The sequence below is a fragment of the Delphinapterus leucas genome, chromosome 1 (genome assembly GCF_059928025.1).
Source record: "Delphinapterus leucas isolate spDelLeu-1000000601 "Yukka" chromosome 1, BTC_Dleu_Yukka2, whole genome shotgun sequence".
Classification (NCBI taxonomy): domain Eukaryota; kingdom Metazoa; phylum Chordata; class Mammalia; order Artiodactyla; family Monodontidae; genus Delphinapterus; species Delphinapterus leucas.
The window spans coordinates 145,413,701-145,432,360 of NC_143129.1; the positions used below are offsets into that span (position 1 = coordinate 145,413,701).

Here is an 18,660-nt window from a genome sequence, read left to right on the forward strand (position 1 = left end):
ACTAAGATCCCACATGCTGCAGGGCAACTAAGCCCACGTGCTGCAACTACTGAACCTGCCCGCTCTGGAGCCCATTCGCCACAACTAGAGAGCCTACGTGCCACAACTACTGAGCCCGCATTCTCTAGAGCCCACGTGCCACAACTAGAGAGAAGCCTGCCTGCCGCAACAAACAGCCGTGAGCCACAACGAAAGATCCCCCATGCTGCAACTAAGACCCAACACAGCCAAATAAATTAATTAATTAAAAAAAAAAAAAGACAGAGAGCTCAAAGAGGTGCGAAGATTTAAAGAAAAAGAAGACGCAGAAGATGAAAATTGAGCTGGCAGAGCTGAGAAAAGAAATGGAAGAGAAAAATAAACCGTTTCAGAGGTGAAAGCCACATAAGAAGCAAAGGGATGGTGATGATAATTGTAGCAGTCAGCAATGAGTTAGGAAAACTGAAATCAATCTAGATATTTAGTTAAAGCTGGGAAGGAAATAATGCAGGCAATTTGTTACAAAGTGTTGAAAAGTCTGGGAAAACAAACAGAAGATGAGAATGTAACCCAGAGCTGAAGCCCATGGGCCACGCTCACTGTTGATCAATGGAAGCACCATTACTGCCTCTGAACAGAAGCCACTCCACCACCATGGCTGGTGATCCTAAAGCAGCTACCATGCACAGTCTCCTGCAATCCCTACAGCCAGAGATGGAGAAAATGACTTCTGCCTTCTGCCCACCTTTAATCTCCACCAGTGCTTCACATTGGCAGAACCTAACCAGAATGCAGCGTTCAGGCTTCTACCTCCTGAAACCCAGAGGAGAGTGTGGAAGAGTAGGAAAGAGTGAGAACCAACAAGCCGTACCTGGAACAATAACAAACCCAACTTAAGAAGAATCAGGATCAGAGGAAAAATTTTGAGAAAAATCACAACATGGAATTGAAAAGAACAAAGATTTTAAAAGTTATGGAGAAGATAATAGTTATAGAAGAAAAAAGGATACAACATACCCATAATTGTAGTCCGTGAGTAAGATAATAGAACAAAAGCAACAGAGAAGATGTTCAAGGCAACAAAAAATGTCCTTGAAATTTAAAAAAAAAAAAGAAATCTTAAAATCAAAAGAGGATATTGTATTTACCTTAGTCCTTTAGGTCTACTATAACAAAAATAACATAGACTGGGTGACCTATAGATGACAGAAACATTTCCTACAGTTCTGACGGCTGGAAATCTGAGATCAGGGTGTCAGCAAGGTCAGGTGAGGGCCCTTTTACAGGGTTACAGACTTCTTGTATCCTCAGATGGTGGAAGAGGGCAAGCCAGCTCTAATCCCATTCATGAAGACTCCACCCTCATGACCTAATCACCTTCCAAAGGCCCCACCTCCTGACACTATCACACTGGGCTTTAAGATTTAGCATATGAATTCTGAGGGGACACAAACATTCAGACCACAGCAGTAAATTGTGACATAGAACAACCAGCACTAGACTACGTCTTGGTGAAGTTACTGAACTTCAAATATGAAGAAAGAATCTGACAAGTTTCCAGGCAGAATAAAAGCAAGTAAATGCCTGGGGAAATAAATGAGGCTGGCCTCAGACTTTTCCTCTCATGACAGCTAGGCAACAGTGGAACAATGTCCACAGATCTCTGAGGTAGAGACTGAAACATGAGAATCTGAAACCCAGCCAGATATCCTTCAGGCTTAAGGACAACAGCTGGTCGTTAGAAGCATGTAAGACTTCAGGGAATACAGGATCCACGAGCCCTTCTTCAAAAAACTGCATACTTGAGACTTTCAATGATGTAATCTATATGGCCAATTGGATATCCTGGAATCGAACATCTAACGATGCTGGATAAAATATTTTAATACACCTTTCGAAGTTAATGGCTGAACTTAGCAGAAATAAAGTTTTCTGTGGCCAGGAACCAGTTGAGAGCCTGACTCTGGGGAGTTGAACAAGCATTAAAGTCACTGGGCCACTCCGAGGGCATCTGCCAATTTCTGAGAGTCAGAGCCTGAGTTTCCTGGGCCTCCTGCCAGGCACATAAGGCAATGTCTTGCATCAGCTAGAATGGGGTGTAGGCTCAGAGTCCCACGTAAAGCCAGGTACCACAAAGGTCATCACCCTTAGAGAACAAGTGAACTAAAAACGTAAACCCTCCCACTGAAAGCAGACCGGCATGGTATTTTGAAGAAGATTCTTCAAATCAGTTGAAGTTCTGAATGCAAACTGTACTCAGAGTGGGACAAGACATTTTAACAAGCTTCTTTTACTTCCTCTGGATAACAAGATCATTCTTGTTATCCAGACCCAGAGAGGTCACCTTCAAATAGAAAAGCCCTTTCTTGATCATGAATTAGAACTGAATTCAAACCTCTTGCAGTCTCCTGGGCAGGTCTTTTCCCACCTTTGCCCATGCTGTTTAGCCCACTTGAATGCTCTTCCTCCTTCCCATACTCTTCAGGCTCCCATCCCAGATTACAGAAGTCCTAGGGATCCTAGAAGGCCAAGCCCAGAGGCTCCCACCCCCACAAAGCTTTCCTAGACGCACCTAGCTCAGAAGGGCTGCTCTCTCCTCTGTGCTCTCTGAGCTTTAGTCTTCACTCTAACCCATCACAGTCCAGCTTGAATTATGGTTATTGCAGTGCATGTCCACCCCCATCCCCCCTGCCCTAGGAGGTTAAGCTGCTGGAGGACCAAAGCTGGACTTTGTCATCTTTGCATCATCGCTCAGCACCCAGAAAGGAATCAGTGCTCAATTAATGTCTGAAGCATTACATTGAAGAGAATTGAATTGGAATGTCTGGGATCTATTTTAGCTTTCTGAAAACTCCTCAGTTCCAGCTACTATTATTTGTTTAAAACCGGGATATTTCTATGCACTTATAGACGTGAATTGAAGGGGGCCCAAAGAGGCAGTTGTGGAACAATAATGATGGTAACCATAAGAGCCAACACTTCGATGGCATTTTCTCCAAGTCAGGCACAGTTCTGAGTGCTTTATTTATGAGTCCTCTGTGGGGTAGGCCCTATTGATACCCTGTTTTGTAATAGTTCAAGATACAAAAGCAGCTTAACCAAAGTCACACAGCCAACAGAGAGCACAGCTAGGACTCTGGTTTGAAGTTAGAGATGGGGTTTGAATCTCAGCTTGTTACTTACTGGTTCTGAGACCTTCCACAAGTTACTTAACCCTGAGCCTTGGTTTCCTCATCTGTAAAACGGGGCTAATAATCTCCTCTTTGCAATATACAGAGGTTAAATAAGACTACGTATCTGAAAGTGCCTGTGCCTGATAGATGATTAACGACTATTTTTTAAAAAGTAAAATAACGACATTAATAATAACATGTAGCAACTAAGGCAGAGCCAAGGAGAATGTGTTTTCATGTTAGAAAAAATGCTTCCCAAGTCCATTCTATTATGTCATGTTGTGAACGTAATATGGCTCCCATATGGACGTTCTCTGGCAAGGAGCTCACAAGACAAAACCATGTTAGACAGGTAACACATAGAGACTGAGTGTTCTTCCCTCCAAAGGAGGGCCTTCCAACATATGTTATTTTTGCTGATCAGATTACATTGGTCTATAATAAAAGCTAGACCAAGCTGACACACATTAGAAAAGACAGTGTAAATATCACACTGAAGCCATCTAAAATAGCCTGATATTTTTTAATCATTCTGTATTAGCTTGCTGCATCTTAAAACATTTTCTTTCAAATCAAGTCACAGCTGTGTGTACTTTAGGCTGTGGCCGTCATAAACAAATATGAAAAGAGGCAGAGTTAAAACAGATCAATACCAATGGTTATCCATTAGTCTGATGTAATCTAACACAAATGACCATTAGGAGACTTGTGAAGAAATCAGAGAAGCAGAATTTCAGATTTGAGCTTCTGCATAACTGAATGACAGCTCTGTAGTGCCTATGGTCTAGTTGGGTCAAGGTTATAATGTTTTTAGGAAGCCAGTCCTCCCCACAAGTGGCTCTTGGTAAGTGAAGATAGTAGAAGATTCCCAGGTATGGAGAGCCAGACTTCTATGAAATATATTCAAAGATGGTAAAGTGAGTACCCGCCTCTTCTACAGTAGAATTGAAGACATATTACCAGGGAAACTCACCTCTCATCACGCCCACCACTTTCTGGTTTAAATCTTTTGGCAAGGGAAGCGTTCCCATTTGTACTGTCTGCTCCCATTCCTACTCCTTTCTCTTTAAATTCCTCATCTCTCTCTAAACACCTGGAGTTATCCCCATGCTTAGTTCTAAAAACCAATCTAGTTATTAAATTATCAATTCCATAAATGGCAAATTTGGTAAAATGAAGTTACTTCATTTAAGGAATGCCATAGTGGAGTGGCTGGATGTTCAGAAGGAAGCCCAGGGAGTGCGCCTGCTCTCACGCTGAGACGTTGTGCAATGAACAAGGTCTCCACGGTGGGGGCAGTGTGGAGTTGTACCTTCTTTAACACTCAGCTCACTTGCAGCTTCATTTTCTCATTGTAACAGTTGTTTGCTTGGATAAGAAAAATCTGGGCTAGTGATTCCGCTGGGGACACAGGTCAAGAGGTAAATGTCAGCTGGGATGGGGGGCAAGCCAAGCCTTGAGAAGACCTCTTGTTGAGCACCTAGAACTGGGGGATCTGTCCAGATTAACTGTGGAGCTTTTCCAGAACAGCACGAACTTCTTCTGGACGGTAGTTCCAAGGGCCAGGTTTACCCTGCAAGAAAAATGAGTCAGCATTTCCAGATTTCCACCTTGCAGGAATATGTAGGTCTGGAGCTTAACTGAGAAATCTGGGCTGGTGATATACATGTGGGAGTCGTCAGGATGGTGTAGTCAAGGCAGGCACCCATGAGGTGGTTGAGATCACCCGTGTGGAGTGGCACCAACACTTAATGGGAAGACTGGACAGAGAAGCAGGAGGAAACCCAGAGCAGGTAAAGTGAATAGTTTTAAAAGGAGAAAGGGGTCTATACAAATAAGCTTCTCTTCCACAGTCAGACCTTCAGACCAGCCTTATCTACTTCTCCACCTCTCATCAAGTTCTGCCCACTCTACATCAAACTACCTCTGCCTCTCCAGTCCCACAGCCCCAGTTCAGCCCTCTTCATCTTCTGTTTGGGCAGCTATCACACCTCCCCCCACCCCCACAGCCCCAGTTCAGCCCTCTTCATCTTCTGTTTGGGCAGCTGCCACACCTCCCCCCACCCCCAGTCCTCAGCCCCTGCTCTCTCCAGTCCATTCTTCACCCAATAGGCCATGATCTTTCTAAAGTACCGATCTGATTGTGCCTCTCCCCTGCTCAAAACTCTTCAGTGGCTCTCTTTTGCCCTAAGAAGTAGGCCAAACTCCTTGGTCCAGAATGAACCCTTTGTAACAGAAGTGCTGCCGATTCTCCACTCACACCCTTCCCTAACGTGTCTCAGTGCCTCTCCCCACCCTCTCCCCTATATTTGCAATGGTTTTCACTCACCATGTTCACGTGGCTGGCTTCAGTTGTCACCTCCTCTGAAAGGCCTACCTTTCCCCGACATTCAGAAAATTTATAGTCTGAGAGCTAAATCTGTCCTGATGTCTCACACCCTTTCATTTACATATTGTCTTTGCTGGTTTTGTGCTATAACAGCAGAACTGAACCATGTCGACAGGGATTATCTGGCCCACAAAGTTGAAAATATTTACTATCTGACCCTTTACAGAAAAGCTTTGCTGATCCCTGTTCTGGAGTCTCACAGCACTCGGGCCAAGTTAACGTTCTATTTGTGTCTTCCTTATCACCTCAACTGTGAGCACCCTGAAGTAAGATGTGGGCCATTTTAAATTTGTGTTTGTGCTTACAGCGCTTTCCAGGGTAGGGACTCGGTACCTAGCTTGCCTCAATCGTGCCACTTTACTACCATGTCACAGGAGAGAGGAAAGGAAGAAGGACCTGAATCCTCGTCCTGTGACCCTTAGCACCCTGAGGATGCATCTGCAGGTTGTTGCTTGTTTCACCTGTGTGAGTAGGGCCTGCCTGACCACGTGAGCATGGTGAGTGAAAACAGTTGCCCTGCGGCATGATAGCGAAGGGTGTGAATGGAGAATCGGGGGCACTTCCATTACAAAGGGCAGAGGAGCATCCACATGGCTGGGCTTCATGTGCTTGCCAAGGCTTGAATCCCTTCAGCAGCTATAAAACTTAATTTCCATCCTCTCAGGGGAGGCTACCAGTGCCCACGGGGTTGGAGGCTATGCTTACTCCCCTCACCCTCGCCAGGCTGGAAGCACTGAAGGGTGGTGACACAATCACCAGAAAAGAAGCCTGGACGTAATGCCTGTCTCGAATTCCTGCTTCAGCATTTCCAGCTCCTAACTGCAGAGTTGGTTCTCTTCTGGCCTCTACACCCCCTTCCACGTTCAGGCCTGTCTCAGGGATTAGCAGCTTCAAACCCTGCCACTCCTATCCCATCCCAGAGGATTTGGAATTGAAATCAGAGCCTGTGCAGTGTGGCCTTGGGCAAGGCAGTTTCCTTCTCTGAGCGTTGATACAAAGTCCTGTCTTTGTCCTCACCCTCCCTGGCGCCCTGCCCCAGGTCACCACCTTGTACAGGATCCTGCCGTCCTGGAGCACGTACAGCCTCTCAGGCAGCGCTGCGTAGAGCTGACTGCTCTGGTTCTTCATTGTGTCCACCACCACGGGGCACTGGGGGCTCCTGTCCAGCAGCAGGCGGGCTGCCCGCAGGCGGTCCTGGAGATGCTGGTGATTCTTGATGTCCACGTTGTTCTTAAAAGCCCAGCCATCTGTAAGAGAAAGGCCGGACAGCAGCCCCACAGGCATGGCACCTACTTCCTGCCGGCCAAATACACCCCCGCCACACACACTTTTAACTGAGGGTTGCAGATGGAGGACTTCTCCAGTTTGGCACTATTTACAACTTGGGCTAGATAATTCTTTGATACGGGGGCTGTCCTGTGTGTTGTAAGGCACTGAGCATCATCTCTGGCCTCTACTCACTAGATGTCAGTAGCGTCCCCCTGCCTTCAATTCCTGACAACCAAAAATGTCTCATACATTACCAAATACCCCTCCAGGACAAATATTACCCTCAGTTGAGAACCACTGCTGTAACACCATCTCCTCCAGGAAGCCTTCCCTGACACACCCAGCTGTGTGATATTGGGCGAGCTCTTTAAATTCTCAGTTTTCCCATCTGTTAAATGGGATTAACAGAACCTACGTTGCAGATGGCTGTGAGGCTTACATGAGAGAACATTGCAGAATTCCCAGTACTCTGCCTGGTTCATAGTAGGTGCTTGAAAGATATTGGTTTGTTTTGCCTGACTGCCCCCAAATAGCAGACAGGTGGGAAAGAAGCCGGTTTTCTTTTTTTTCTTTTTTTTTTTTTTTTTGCAGTTTTCATTCTATACTGCAGGTATTCTACTACTTTGCTCTGGAGATGCCCCACCCCCACCCCCAAACCAAACCCATTTAAGCTGCTTCACTTTAAATGGAAGGGGATTTTCAATTGGCCTCGTTTGCGAGGTGCCCATCTGCCTACTTAAAGAGAGGGTACTCATTAGCTAATGGGCCCACAGGTTGAAAAAATAACCATAAACTGCTACTGGCCTTGCCCTTCTACTTGGGTAGAAGGTTCTTTCAGAAGCCACGTGGCTTGCATTTATACTAATAGTTGCCTCCCAGGGTAATATAAGTTGCTGAACTCCATCAGCAGAACTGGCCCCACCTGCTCCATGCTTCAGAGTCCTCTCTGCTCAGTACCTTTCCCCTAGGAAACCCAGCTTTCAGGAGAAATTTCTCAGTGGCTTGAGGTGGACAGCCCTGGGTCCAGGAAAGGGTTAAACCTGCTAGTCTGATTCCAGGAGAATGGGGGAGGAGACAGGTATCAGGACCAGAAACAATTTCTGGGAGGATCCAACCCCTTTTGTTGCAATGTGTACCTTTAGAGCTCAAAGCAGGATCCTCTACCACCTTATTACTCCAAGTGTGGTCCCTGCGCTAGCAGCCTCAGCACCACCTGGGGAGCTGCGTAAAAATGCCAAGTCTCAGGCCCCTCCGCAGCCCCACTGAGCCAGAATCTGCATCTTTATAAGATCACCAGGTGACTTAAGTGCACTTTAAAGACTGAGCAGCGCTGACCCCACAGGTAAATCAGCTTCGGCAGCGCTTTGGCCATCAGCTATGAGAACATCAAGGCATCGCCTCTTCTCAACGGTGGAGACCACAGACACCTGTAGGTGCCCAAGTTCTCTTTCTTTAATTGACGGCAGCTGCTCTCCCGAAGGGTCTTTAACAAAGAGACACATTGTGCTTGCCTTTGCTCTCCTGATACCTATGCTGTTTGTTTTGAATTTTATTTTGGAAATGTTCAAATATATGTAAAAGTAGAGAGAACAGTTTAATGAATCTCCATGTACCTGTTACCCTACGCTAATATTTTAAGTTGCCCCAAAGCCTTACATGAGGATAGAAATGGCCAGCTAAATGAACACAGTGTTAGGTTGAAAGCAGTTCTCCAACCTCTGGGTGCACATGAATTAAGATGCAGTGGGCCTAGGGTGGGGCCCTGAAATATGCATTTTCAACAAGCAACCCAGATGGATCAGACATGAGGGATCTAAGGACCACACTGGGGAAAGGGCTGCTGGACCAGCTTTGCTGAAAACTAATCAATAGCAGTGTCTACGCTTACAACACATGGATAAGCCAGCAAGGCTAATACTGGCCTAAATTCTCACTTATTCACCCAACTATTACTGAGCACTGACTCTGTGACATGCACTGTGCCAGGTGCTGGGTGACAGATGATCAAAACAGCCTCTCATCTTGTGGGGAGATGGGTGAGTAAAGGACTCGTCCCACTTAGCCACATGAGCCTTCTTGCCTTCTCCAATCTCTGGGTTTGAGACTTGGGCCAAACTCATGTGTTCAGTCCGCATGAAAATCAGGGAGACAGGGATGTGTCTGACCATCTTATAAAGTTCAAGGGGCTTAGACCAAGCTGTAGAAGTTTCAGGAAGGGACATGTCTGCCCATTGTAAGGAAGGACTTTCTCACAAACAGAGCTGTGTAGCAAAGGAGCAAGATTTCTCATGAGGTAATGAAGATGCGTCATCACCTATTAGGGGCTGAAGAAAGGATCCCAGCCCCAGGTAGAAGCTGGCCCAGAGCAGTGGTCCTCAAAGTGTGGTCCCCCGTCCGCAGCTTCAGCGTCACCCGGAGCTGGTTAGAAATGGAAATTCCCAGGCCCCACCCCAGATCTAACTCAGACTCTGGGGTGGGGTCCGGAAGTCTGCTTTAACAAGCCCTCCAGGCGCTTCTGGTGCTCACTGACGCTTGGGAACCACTGTCTGAGATGAACCACAAAGTCCCTTTGAGCTTGGAGAGGCTTGGAATGGATTTCACAGGTTGCTATAGAGCAGCCATTTCACTTGTGACATTTCAGGTCTAAATTCCTTGTGACTGTGCTCATATTAGCTCCTCTCCCTTGGTTTCCCTATTTATCCATTCAGAATGTTAGATGCTCTCCCAGCTAGACCTGTCGCTCCAGGTTTTCTGCTCTGTGTGCCTAGTTGAGAGCACAGACTGTGGAGTTAGCGAGTGGTGGGTAAACCTAGCAGGGACTGGGAGATGGTAGGTCCTCAACAAATAGCGGCTCTTTCTCTCTCTCCTCCTCTTCTCCCTACCCCCAACCTTGAGCAAAGGTGGGAGAGAGAGAGGGAAGAGGTGGAGGCAGGAAATCTTTTTTTTTTTTTACCTGATGCATGTGCTTCTTCAATGTAAATGATGAGAAAATCTGCTATGGAACTAAAATCTTCAATAAGTCTCTTGAATTGGTCAAACTTGAAAATAAATGAAGGTCAGGTGCAACTTCCAAAATTCAGCACCAGTGGCCTGTTGCCTGAAACAAATAGAAACACGATCAACCAATAATCGACACACAGCATTTCTTTTGCAAGCACCATCTTCACTCCTGCTTTCATTCTGTTACCTCTATTTCCCCTCTAAGATGGAGCCAGGGCACAGTGCGGGATGGAAGCCTAGAGCGCGTGATTTAGCAGAGGCTGGAGCCAGTTGACTCCACTCCAGAATGAGGGGATTCTATCAGGGGGTCTCAGCAGACCACCTGCACTCACTGGGTGGTAATTAAAATAATGACAAGGAGAGTCCCTTTCATGCAGTTTATAAGGCAGGCACACATCTATTCTCTCATTGATATAATTGGTGTACTACAAGGTGGGTGATTTTTCCCCCCTGGTTTATAGGCTGGCTCCATGTCACACAGCAGGTCAATGATGGAATTAAAATTAACATTGTGGCTTCTAGATTCTCAATTTGGTGCTCTTTCCGTTCAAAGCACCTCAGTTTCCTCACCCACAAATGGACATAATACCAATACTTGCCTTATAGGATTGTTCTAAGGATTAAATAAGTTAAAACAGAAAAGGGCTTAAAATGGTGCCTGCCCATAGTAGGTGCTCAATAAATGTAAGCTCTTATGTTCTTAGCTCTCATCTCCTCCCTGTGAAGTGGGGAGCAGTGGAGGAGACTCCACAAAGGGGAGTGAAGCGTGGGGACTGGCCACATAATCGGCTGGGCCAGGGCAAAATGAAAATGCAGGGTCCCTTGTTCAAAAAGTGGGAGAAAGTGCCGTTAAATACATTAAAATATAAAGTTTTCTTGTGCAGTATCTCTCTTGCCCTGGCATGCTGCTTTTCAGTTGCTGTTTAATGTCATGCTCCCCTGGACACAGGGATATTCATAGGGCGAATGCAGACTCTCACAGTCACCCAGGAGCCCCCAAACTCTGTGCACATGTGTACGTGTGCTTGTGGCTGCTGGCTACCAGCTTTCCTTTCCCTCCAGCCACCAGACCAATACACCATGCCCCAGCCAGGAGCACAGAAACTGAGCCAGACATATCATCTTCCTACCTGCCATCACCCCAACCCACAGACTATTGCAACCTCCATGCAGGGACATGCTAGGTACCTTGATGAGGGGAGAGGGGGCAAAAAGCTTCTCCCGCCAAGTCACCCCCAGTCACTTGCCAAGTTGCTTCATGGCGCTGTCAGCCCAGGCTAGGGATAACCACCTCCACGCCCTAGTATGAGATGCGGTGGGATGCCCACACCTGACCCTAACCTTTCCCATACCTTGGTCCAGGCCCTCTCTGGGGCCAGAAGGTGGTAGCAGTCACTGGGTGGGAGCAGGAATGAGGCTGGATAGGCTGGGGCACTGGGAGTGGAGGAGTGGGCCTTAGAGAACATGTTGGGGGCAGGGAGGCTGTGGGAAGCAGGAGCCTGTGTGAGCCAAGGCTCCAGGTGTCCAGGGCATGTTCCATTGTGGAAAAGTCTTCTCTTACAAAATGCAAATTAAAGATAAAACTATTGGACTTCCCTGGTGGCGCAGTGGTTAAGAATCTGCCTGCCAATGCAGGGGACACGGGTTTGAGCCCTGGTCCGGGAAGATCCCACATGCCACGGAGCAACTAAGCCCGTGCGCCACAACTATTGAGCCTGTGCTCTAGAGCCCGTGAGCCACAACTACTGAGCCTGCATGCCGCAACAAGAGAAGCCACTGCAATGAGAAGCCTGTGCACTGCAACAAAGAGTAGCCCCTGCTCGCTGCAACTAGAGAAAGCCCGCACGCAGCAACAAAGACCCAACACAGCCAAAAATAAATGAATAAAAAAATAATAAATAAATACATTAAAAAAAAAAGATAAAGCTATTAAGAATTTCAGGACAGCTACTGCAGAGCATTCAGCCCAAGCTCAGGGCCCTTCTGAACATGGCACCCTGTATGATTCATTAGTCCCGCGCCCATGAAGTCAGCCCTGGTGGGAGTCTTCTGTAACTCCCCCAGTCTAGACTGGGGATAACTCTAGGGAGCTGCTAGCACCCCGTGGCTACTTATGACCAGAGCTGACATCGCTGAACCCTTACCGTGCACCTATTAGATAGAGCATGGCAGGTCCCGCACTGTGACATGGCCGGTTTGTGTCTGTATCCCCCAGGCTACTCATTGCACCTGAGGGTAGGGCCTGTCCCTCATTCTTCTTCATATCCCCAACATCAAGCACACTCTCATTCCATTACAAGCATTTATTCAGCGCTCATAATGCGCAAGGTTCTCTGCCACACACTGGGGATTCAGCAGACAGCGAGAGCAGCAGGTCTCTGCCTGCATGCACTTGGAGTTCTGTTTAATGGGGAGACAGGCAGGAAGCAAGCAAAAGCATCAATGAAGTAATCTCAAGTTGTGATAAGCGACACAAAAGAGACTATAAAGGAGTGACCTCCTTGAAGACAGGTGGGTCAGGGGAGGACTCTGAGGAGATGCCATTTATCCTGAGAAACAGGAAGGAGCCAGCTACATATGGGCAAAGGGAGGAGAAGAGCATTCCAGGCAAAGGGGCTCCATGTCCAAAGGCCCAAAGAAGAGCAGAGCTTGGTGTGTTCAAGGACCTGCAAGGCCACTGTGACTGGAACCAGGCCAGGGGCAATGAGAGACATGACTGGAGAGGTAGGTATGGGCCAAAGCAGGCAAGCTCCTATGCCTTGTATAGCAGCTGGATTTTCTTCCAGGTACAAGGGGACATCATGGAGATAAAGTAAGGATGCTGGATATTTGTTACAATTTTGGCTGCTCAGTCTCTAGCCCTCCTTCCTCCTTGGAATTTATATTTTGTGTACTATTAATGGGGGAGCGCGCCCAGCCTTGCTCTGTAGAAGGCAGGGGGGCCAGGTCCATTCTCGCTCCCAGCAGCTAGGGCACAGGCAGTGACCCAGGCCGATTGGACTCTCTCACATAGCTCTTTGATTCTGGAGTCATTGAGATGGTAGAATTCATCCACGGCCCAGTGGTAGTGCCCCGTCAGGGATGGTGGAGTCCTATAGTGGTGACGAATTCCCATGGCAATCACAGTGACAGCAGCTTCCAGGCCCAACTGTTGATGCTAAAAGATGGTCCAGGCCCAGTGCTCCAGCTGTGGTTGATTCTGGGGAGCCTGCAACATCTTTCTAATACACTTTGTACGTGTGTAAATGTGTATGACTAAGAAAATCAGAGTGAGTTTCTGTTGCTTGCAAGGCAGAACTCTGACTGCTACAGTAGGCTGTGAGATGGAAAGTTGTCAGCTTACACTTGAAGATCATTCTGGTTGCTCAGTGGCAAAAGGACTGAGGGTGAGAATGGAGGCAGTTGGGGGGGTTGGTGGAATCCACATGAGAAATAATGTGAGTCTGGGCTAGTTTGTGTGCAGTGGGGAAGGGGAAAAGGTAGAACTGACAGGACTTGTTGATGGATGGGGAGTAGAGGGCATCTTAACTCACTTGTGGCTTATTGTGTTAGTTATTCCCTCACCTCGTTCTGCAAAGGATTTGAAGCAGCTTATACATATAAAAAATAAAAGTATTATTTATACATATGATAATAAAATATCAAATAAAAGTTAAAAAAAACCATGGCGCTCTGAGAGGCACAGAACAGGTCTCATGCATTCATTATAACTGAGCTAATATTTGACTCTGAGTTTCCAGGTGGCCAAGGAAAAGGAGAAACATGATTACTTATATATTCCTCATTTTTCAGTACCTGAGGAGGAAGCAGGCCAGTTTCTCTGGAGATACAAAGTTCTCCTCGTCCTTGTCTCACAGATTTCCTCATAGGAGGCCCTAGGAGGCATTGAGAGGGCCTCAGTTGGTCGCATCCGCACCCATGTGAAGGGTTTGCCCAGGTCACAGCAGGAGAGGCTCAGAGGCCAGTCATGGCCAAGTGGCCGGCCACTGGCCTCCAGTGACCCCAGGGAGTCACCCTTCAGATAAGAACAGAGGAGATTTAAGGTCAGGACCTGTGCAAAACGTGAGCTGTCTGGAATTTTGTTCTCAATTGGATAAAAAAATTTCACCATCCACTGGTTAGGACACTGGAAGAAGCAGAGCCATTGGTTTAATTATTTATAGTGTGTCTGGGTGCAGTGACCAGTAGTGAGGGCAAAGTTTAAACTTAGTTCCCTGCTTTCCTGCTAGCAGAGAGGGGAAGGGTGGGCGCAAGAGGGTGGCTGTATGGGGGGCTGGCAGCCTGCCCGTGTCCACAGGCCGCAGTGCAGGGGACACCAGTTCAAGAACATCAGGCAAGACTGTCAAGTCCAGTTTGTTTGTGTAAGTGGGAAAACGGCTCTGTGGTAGCACTAGACTCGAACCCACTGTTGGTTAACTTACTGGTTGACCCCCAAACCAGTAAATCAGCTCTCTACGCCAGGCTCTCTCAGCAGAGAAAGCTAGTTTATAGTTGACCCCTCATAAGTATACCTGGAGAGACTCTAGAAGATTTTAAATGGGGCTGAAATAAATCCTGTTTCAGATTAACTGCTAGGTTCCAAGAAAAGAAATCATCCGGACTTGCCTTCTACCCCAACATGCCAGTTAATCAATGTTTTGCGGTACATGTGTGTCTGAGAGTGTGTGTATGTCTTGTGTGTGCACGTACATGCAGAGGATAAGAGGTGGCTGGGAATTGCTCTGAGCCTCTGTTGTTTTATCCAACAACAGAATGTACACTAGCTGAGAGTCCTAAGGCTCAAGGCTGGTTCTCACTCTACAAGAACTCTCTGTGTGACTCTGAGCAAGTCCTTTACCTTCCTGGGCCTTTGCATCTGAAAAATGTAAAGGTTGCTTTAGATTATCTGTAAAGAGTTTTCCAGACTTTCCAGTCTGTGACTCTCAAATGAGTTCATATTTATACCCAAAGCATACAACAGAGCTTTTTAGTGAACTGATGGGTTTCCAAAACACTTACAGGATGTCTTTCTAATAAGCAGAACTGATCATGTTAACTTCCTGCTTGAAAATCTTTCTAGAACTCACCAATACAGGATAAAGGATACCCTCTTTGCTAAGACGCATGAGGCCCCACAAGCTCTGATCCCTGATGATGTCTCCAGCCTCATTCTTCACCCCTTCATACCTCCCACACCCCACTTCTGCCAAACTGACTGAAGCCCCTCCACATATCAGACCTCTGCTGCTCCTCCCCTCTGCGCGGCTCCGGTCACCACTCTCCTCTTCCTCACCCACCTCAAGGCTTCGGTCCCTAGACCAGCAGCTCACCATCCTCTTCTCCAGGAAAACTTCCCCTGGCCACCTTCCTACCCCACCTGACTCCTCCCAGAACTGCTGGGTCCCCTCTCCCGCTCCATCATCTCCCTCTGTGAGTTATGAGATCTTCCAGTTGTGTTGATTTCTGTGTCGTCAGTATCTATTATTTCAGGGGACTCTGGGCCAATGTGCTGAAAGCCAACTCTATTTTATAAATAGAGTTTTCTTTTGTCTCTCAAACTCCTTCTCTCTCCATCTTCAGTTTCAGGTGTAGCAGCAGGGAGCAGAGACAAATAGAACAGTCTTTAAAATGTACACTGGCTCACTGGAAAGTAAACAGTTAAAATAAGCAAGTGAATGCTGTGAATTGGCCGTGAGGCAAGTTGGCTTTCATGGAACTGATCACTAGACCATCAAAAGTCAGCAAATTGGCCTGGTTCTATCACAGTGCTTGGCACGAGGTAGACGCACAGTAAAGATTAGCTATTACTTTCATTGCTCTTATTATCAGTGGTCACTTAGTGAATGTTTATTGAATAAATAGAGGTCATTTCAGCACAATGGTTTAAAGTCATGAGCAAAAAACTCTTCCCCTTCCGTCTGATTGCAACACTCTTTTCAAGCTATAAAAATCTTACTCATTCTTCAAGGCCTAACTCCAAAGCCACTTCCTCCAGGAAATCTTCCAAGCCCTGTAGGCAAAGTTCATACCTTTGTCTGCCCGCCTCACGGAACTGTACGGATTTGTTTATTACATCTGTCTGTTCCGTGGAACCATACATTCCTCAAGCAAAACAGCAAGCTCTTTCCTAGCTCTGAGTCCCTGGCATCTAGCTAAGGGTCTGGCTCATAGGGAACACTCACAAATGTTTGTTGAGGTGTATTGAAAAAACAGGGTGAAGAAGCCCTGATTCTGGGTCTGACTTGGTCTCTCACCGGCCCTGTAACCTTTGCTCTCAGTTTCCTCCATTTCCGTTTTAAAATGAAAACATTGGATCAGGTCAGCCTTTCCCAGAGGTTGTCCTTTGGAACCAGTATGATGATGATAAGATTTTCCTCTGGTGGAGAGTGGGGAGTTGTATGTGTATGTTAGGAAAAGTAGTCAGTGCTGTGTCAAAGTTTTTTCAAGTTTTGTTTGTTTTTAAGCTTCAGCGTGTCTTGGAGCCTTTTATATGTTCATGTGCACGATGAACTTCCAGGAGGAGAGTATAGTATGCAGCGTTTCCCAAACTATTTTGACCAGGGAACTCTATGTAGTAAAGCACATGTGTGGGATTTGGGTTCCAAAAAACACGCTTTGAAAATCACTAGATTAGCCAGCTGCCTCAGGGGCCTTCTCTACTCTGCTGTGTCTGTACCCTGAGAATTCAGAGATGAATCAGACACAGCCCTGTCCCAAGCCTCCCCACTGGGCAGAAGGATGACACTTGAGCTTCGGTAGCCGGGTGCTGGGTAGGAAGGATCAATGTCCAGGAGAGGTGCAGGCAGAGATCCATGAGTTCAGAAGGGAGGGAGAGCGGGCCTCAGTGTAGGGATCTGAGCTGGCTTCACAGGGGGAGGCACGAGAGCAGGACCCTGACGATGAGGAATGTTGGTGACAGAGGGGAAGGGCCAACAACACCAGCAAAGACAAAGAGAAGGGAAAGCACAAAGGATGTACAAGAACCAGCAGTTCATCTGGAGGCAGTGGGCCTGAGGGGAAGCCTGCAGATGAAGTTGGGAAGAAAAACTGGAGTCAGATCAGGGAGGACCTTCAGCACAAGGCTGAGCCTGGGTTTCATCCCAAATGCAGATGGGGGCTGCTGAAGGTTGGTGAGCTGGGGTACCAGTCATCCAGGGATGTGCTTGTGGAAGGGGAATCTGGCAGCCATCCACAAGTTCGGTGGGAAGAGATGGCAAGACGGGGAGGAGGAAGGACAAAAAGGGAAAACTGACCAGAGAGGCCTTTAAGAACCCAAATAGAGCTGGTTTGCCTGGAAGAGAGAGAGAGAGAGAGAGAGAGAGAGAGAGAGAGAGAGAAAGAGAGAGAGAGAATCTTCAACAAATATTTACTGAGCAACTACCATGAGCCAGCAGCAGCCAGGGAGACCTAATAGTGAGTTAGAGGCATGATCTCCACCTGCACAGAGCTTGCAGGCTAGTGAAGGGGACAGACATTAATCAAATACCCACACATAATTACAAACCACAATGGGTGTGATAAAGAAAAGTTTAGGATGTTAAGCATAGAAGAGGGAGTAGGCCAGGGGACCGGGGGTTGGCTTGTCTCAGGAAGTGTCACTGGGCAAGAGTGGACCAGGTGTGGGGTGGGGGGTAGGGTGGGGCGGCAGTGAAGAGCATCCCAGGCAGAGTGACTGTGCAGTAAGAGAGGTGCCGAAGGAGCTGACAGCCAGTGTGGATGGTTTGTGGTTTGATTGCCTGGGAAGGGGACAATGCCACTTAGAAGAACAGAACCCAGGAGAGGTGCTAGTTTCAGGAAGTGGGAAGAGGACAAGAAGCCAAAAAAGAAGCAGCTGGATTAGTAGCATTCAGGCTTTCCAACCCACCTGCCCACCCCCATCAAGCACCCCCATCCAAGCACCTCTCAAGCTTGGACCAGCTTCCTGACCTTGCATGAAGTCCCAGATGTTGCACCTCTGTCCTGACAGGCGGACCACGGGGCAGTTTGGGGCTAGACCCCCTTGCTCCGTCATGTCCTCCAGTCGCTGCCAACGGACCTTCAGGATGAACCAGAAATACTGGGCACTGAAGAAAGTGGGTATCCAGTTTTCATAGGAGAAGTGGGGATTCTTGGCCATGCCAGTCTTCTCACTCATGGCCAGGATGTTCTGCTTGACTCTTCTGGGAAACAGTGTCAGAAGCACTTTGCCCATGGCCACGTGCAGGCCCACCTGAAAGAGCACCCAGAGCCTCTTCAGCCACAGCCCTGGCAGGGGCAGCCCCATTATGGCAGAGCCAGAGCTGGCTCTGAGGCTGGTGGGCAGAGCGGAAACCGCCGGGCCACAAGGGGTGGAGCTGAACAAAGGTGCAGGGTAGCAGCAGCCAACCCGGATATGAAGAAGGTGCCAGGACAGAAGGTGTTTGCCTTCCTGTCAGTGGAATGGAAAATTCCAAGCCAGGTGCTAAAGGTCTGTTCTAATGATCATTTCTGATTCTTTGCCTTAGCCTTTGAGAGATACTTGGACTGGGAAACTTCAGATCTTAAATTCTCCCTCTGATAAATTTTAAACACAAAAACTTTAAAAGGTCACACTTAGAGGGACTCTGTGTTTCTTTAGAAAGGCTCTGCTGTAAGTAAGTTCTAATGTTAAGTAGTCTTTTAATAACGTAAATTGTTCTTTCCTACTGAAGGATGCTTTTCCCACTCACAGCTTCTAGCTGGTGGTTGAGAGTTTCTGGAGGCACAACCCTTCCCAGAGGATGTGGGTCTGGAAGCTCTCCAGGTAGACAGAACTGGGAAATCTGGAACTGCGCCTCCACTTAGCACTGGGGGTAGAGTAATGAATACAACACTCTGCTCTCGGCAGGGTGCAGTGCAGAGCAGGGAAGCGTC

The 18,660-nt window shown here is 47.4% G+C and overlaps 1 protein-coding gene across 1 annotated transcript; it reads right to left on the reverse strand.

Moving 5' to 3' along the window:
* Positions 1-3,656: 3,656 nt before the first annotated feature.
* Positions 3,657-18,121, reverse strand: DIO1 (iodothyronine deiodinase 1). Its single transcript, XM_022575736.2, has 4 exons — positions 17,716-18,121; positions 9,764-9,907; positions 6,589-6,788; positions 3,657-4,725 (listed from the first exon to the last, which is right to left on the reverse strand). The coding sequence occupies exons 1-4, from the start codon at positions 18,050-18,052 to the stop codon at positions 4,657-4,659; spliced, it is 750 nt and encodes a 249-aa protein (XP_022431444.1). The 5' UTR covers positions 18,053-18,121; the 3' UTR covers positions 3,657-4,656.
* Positions 18,122-18,660: the final 539 nt, after the last annotated feature.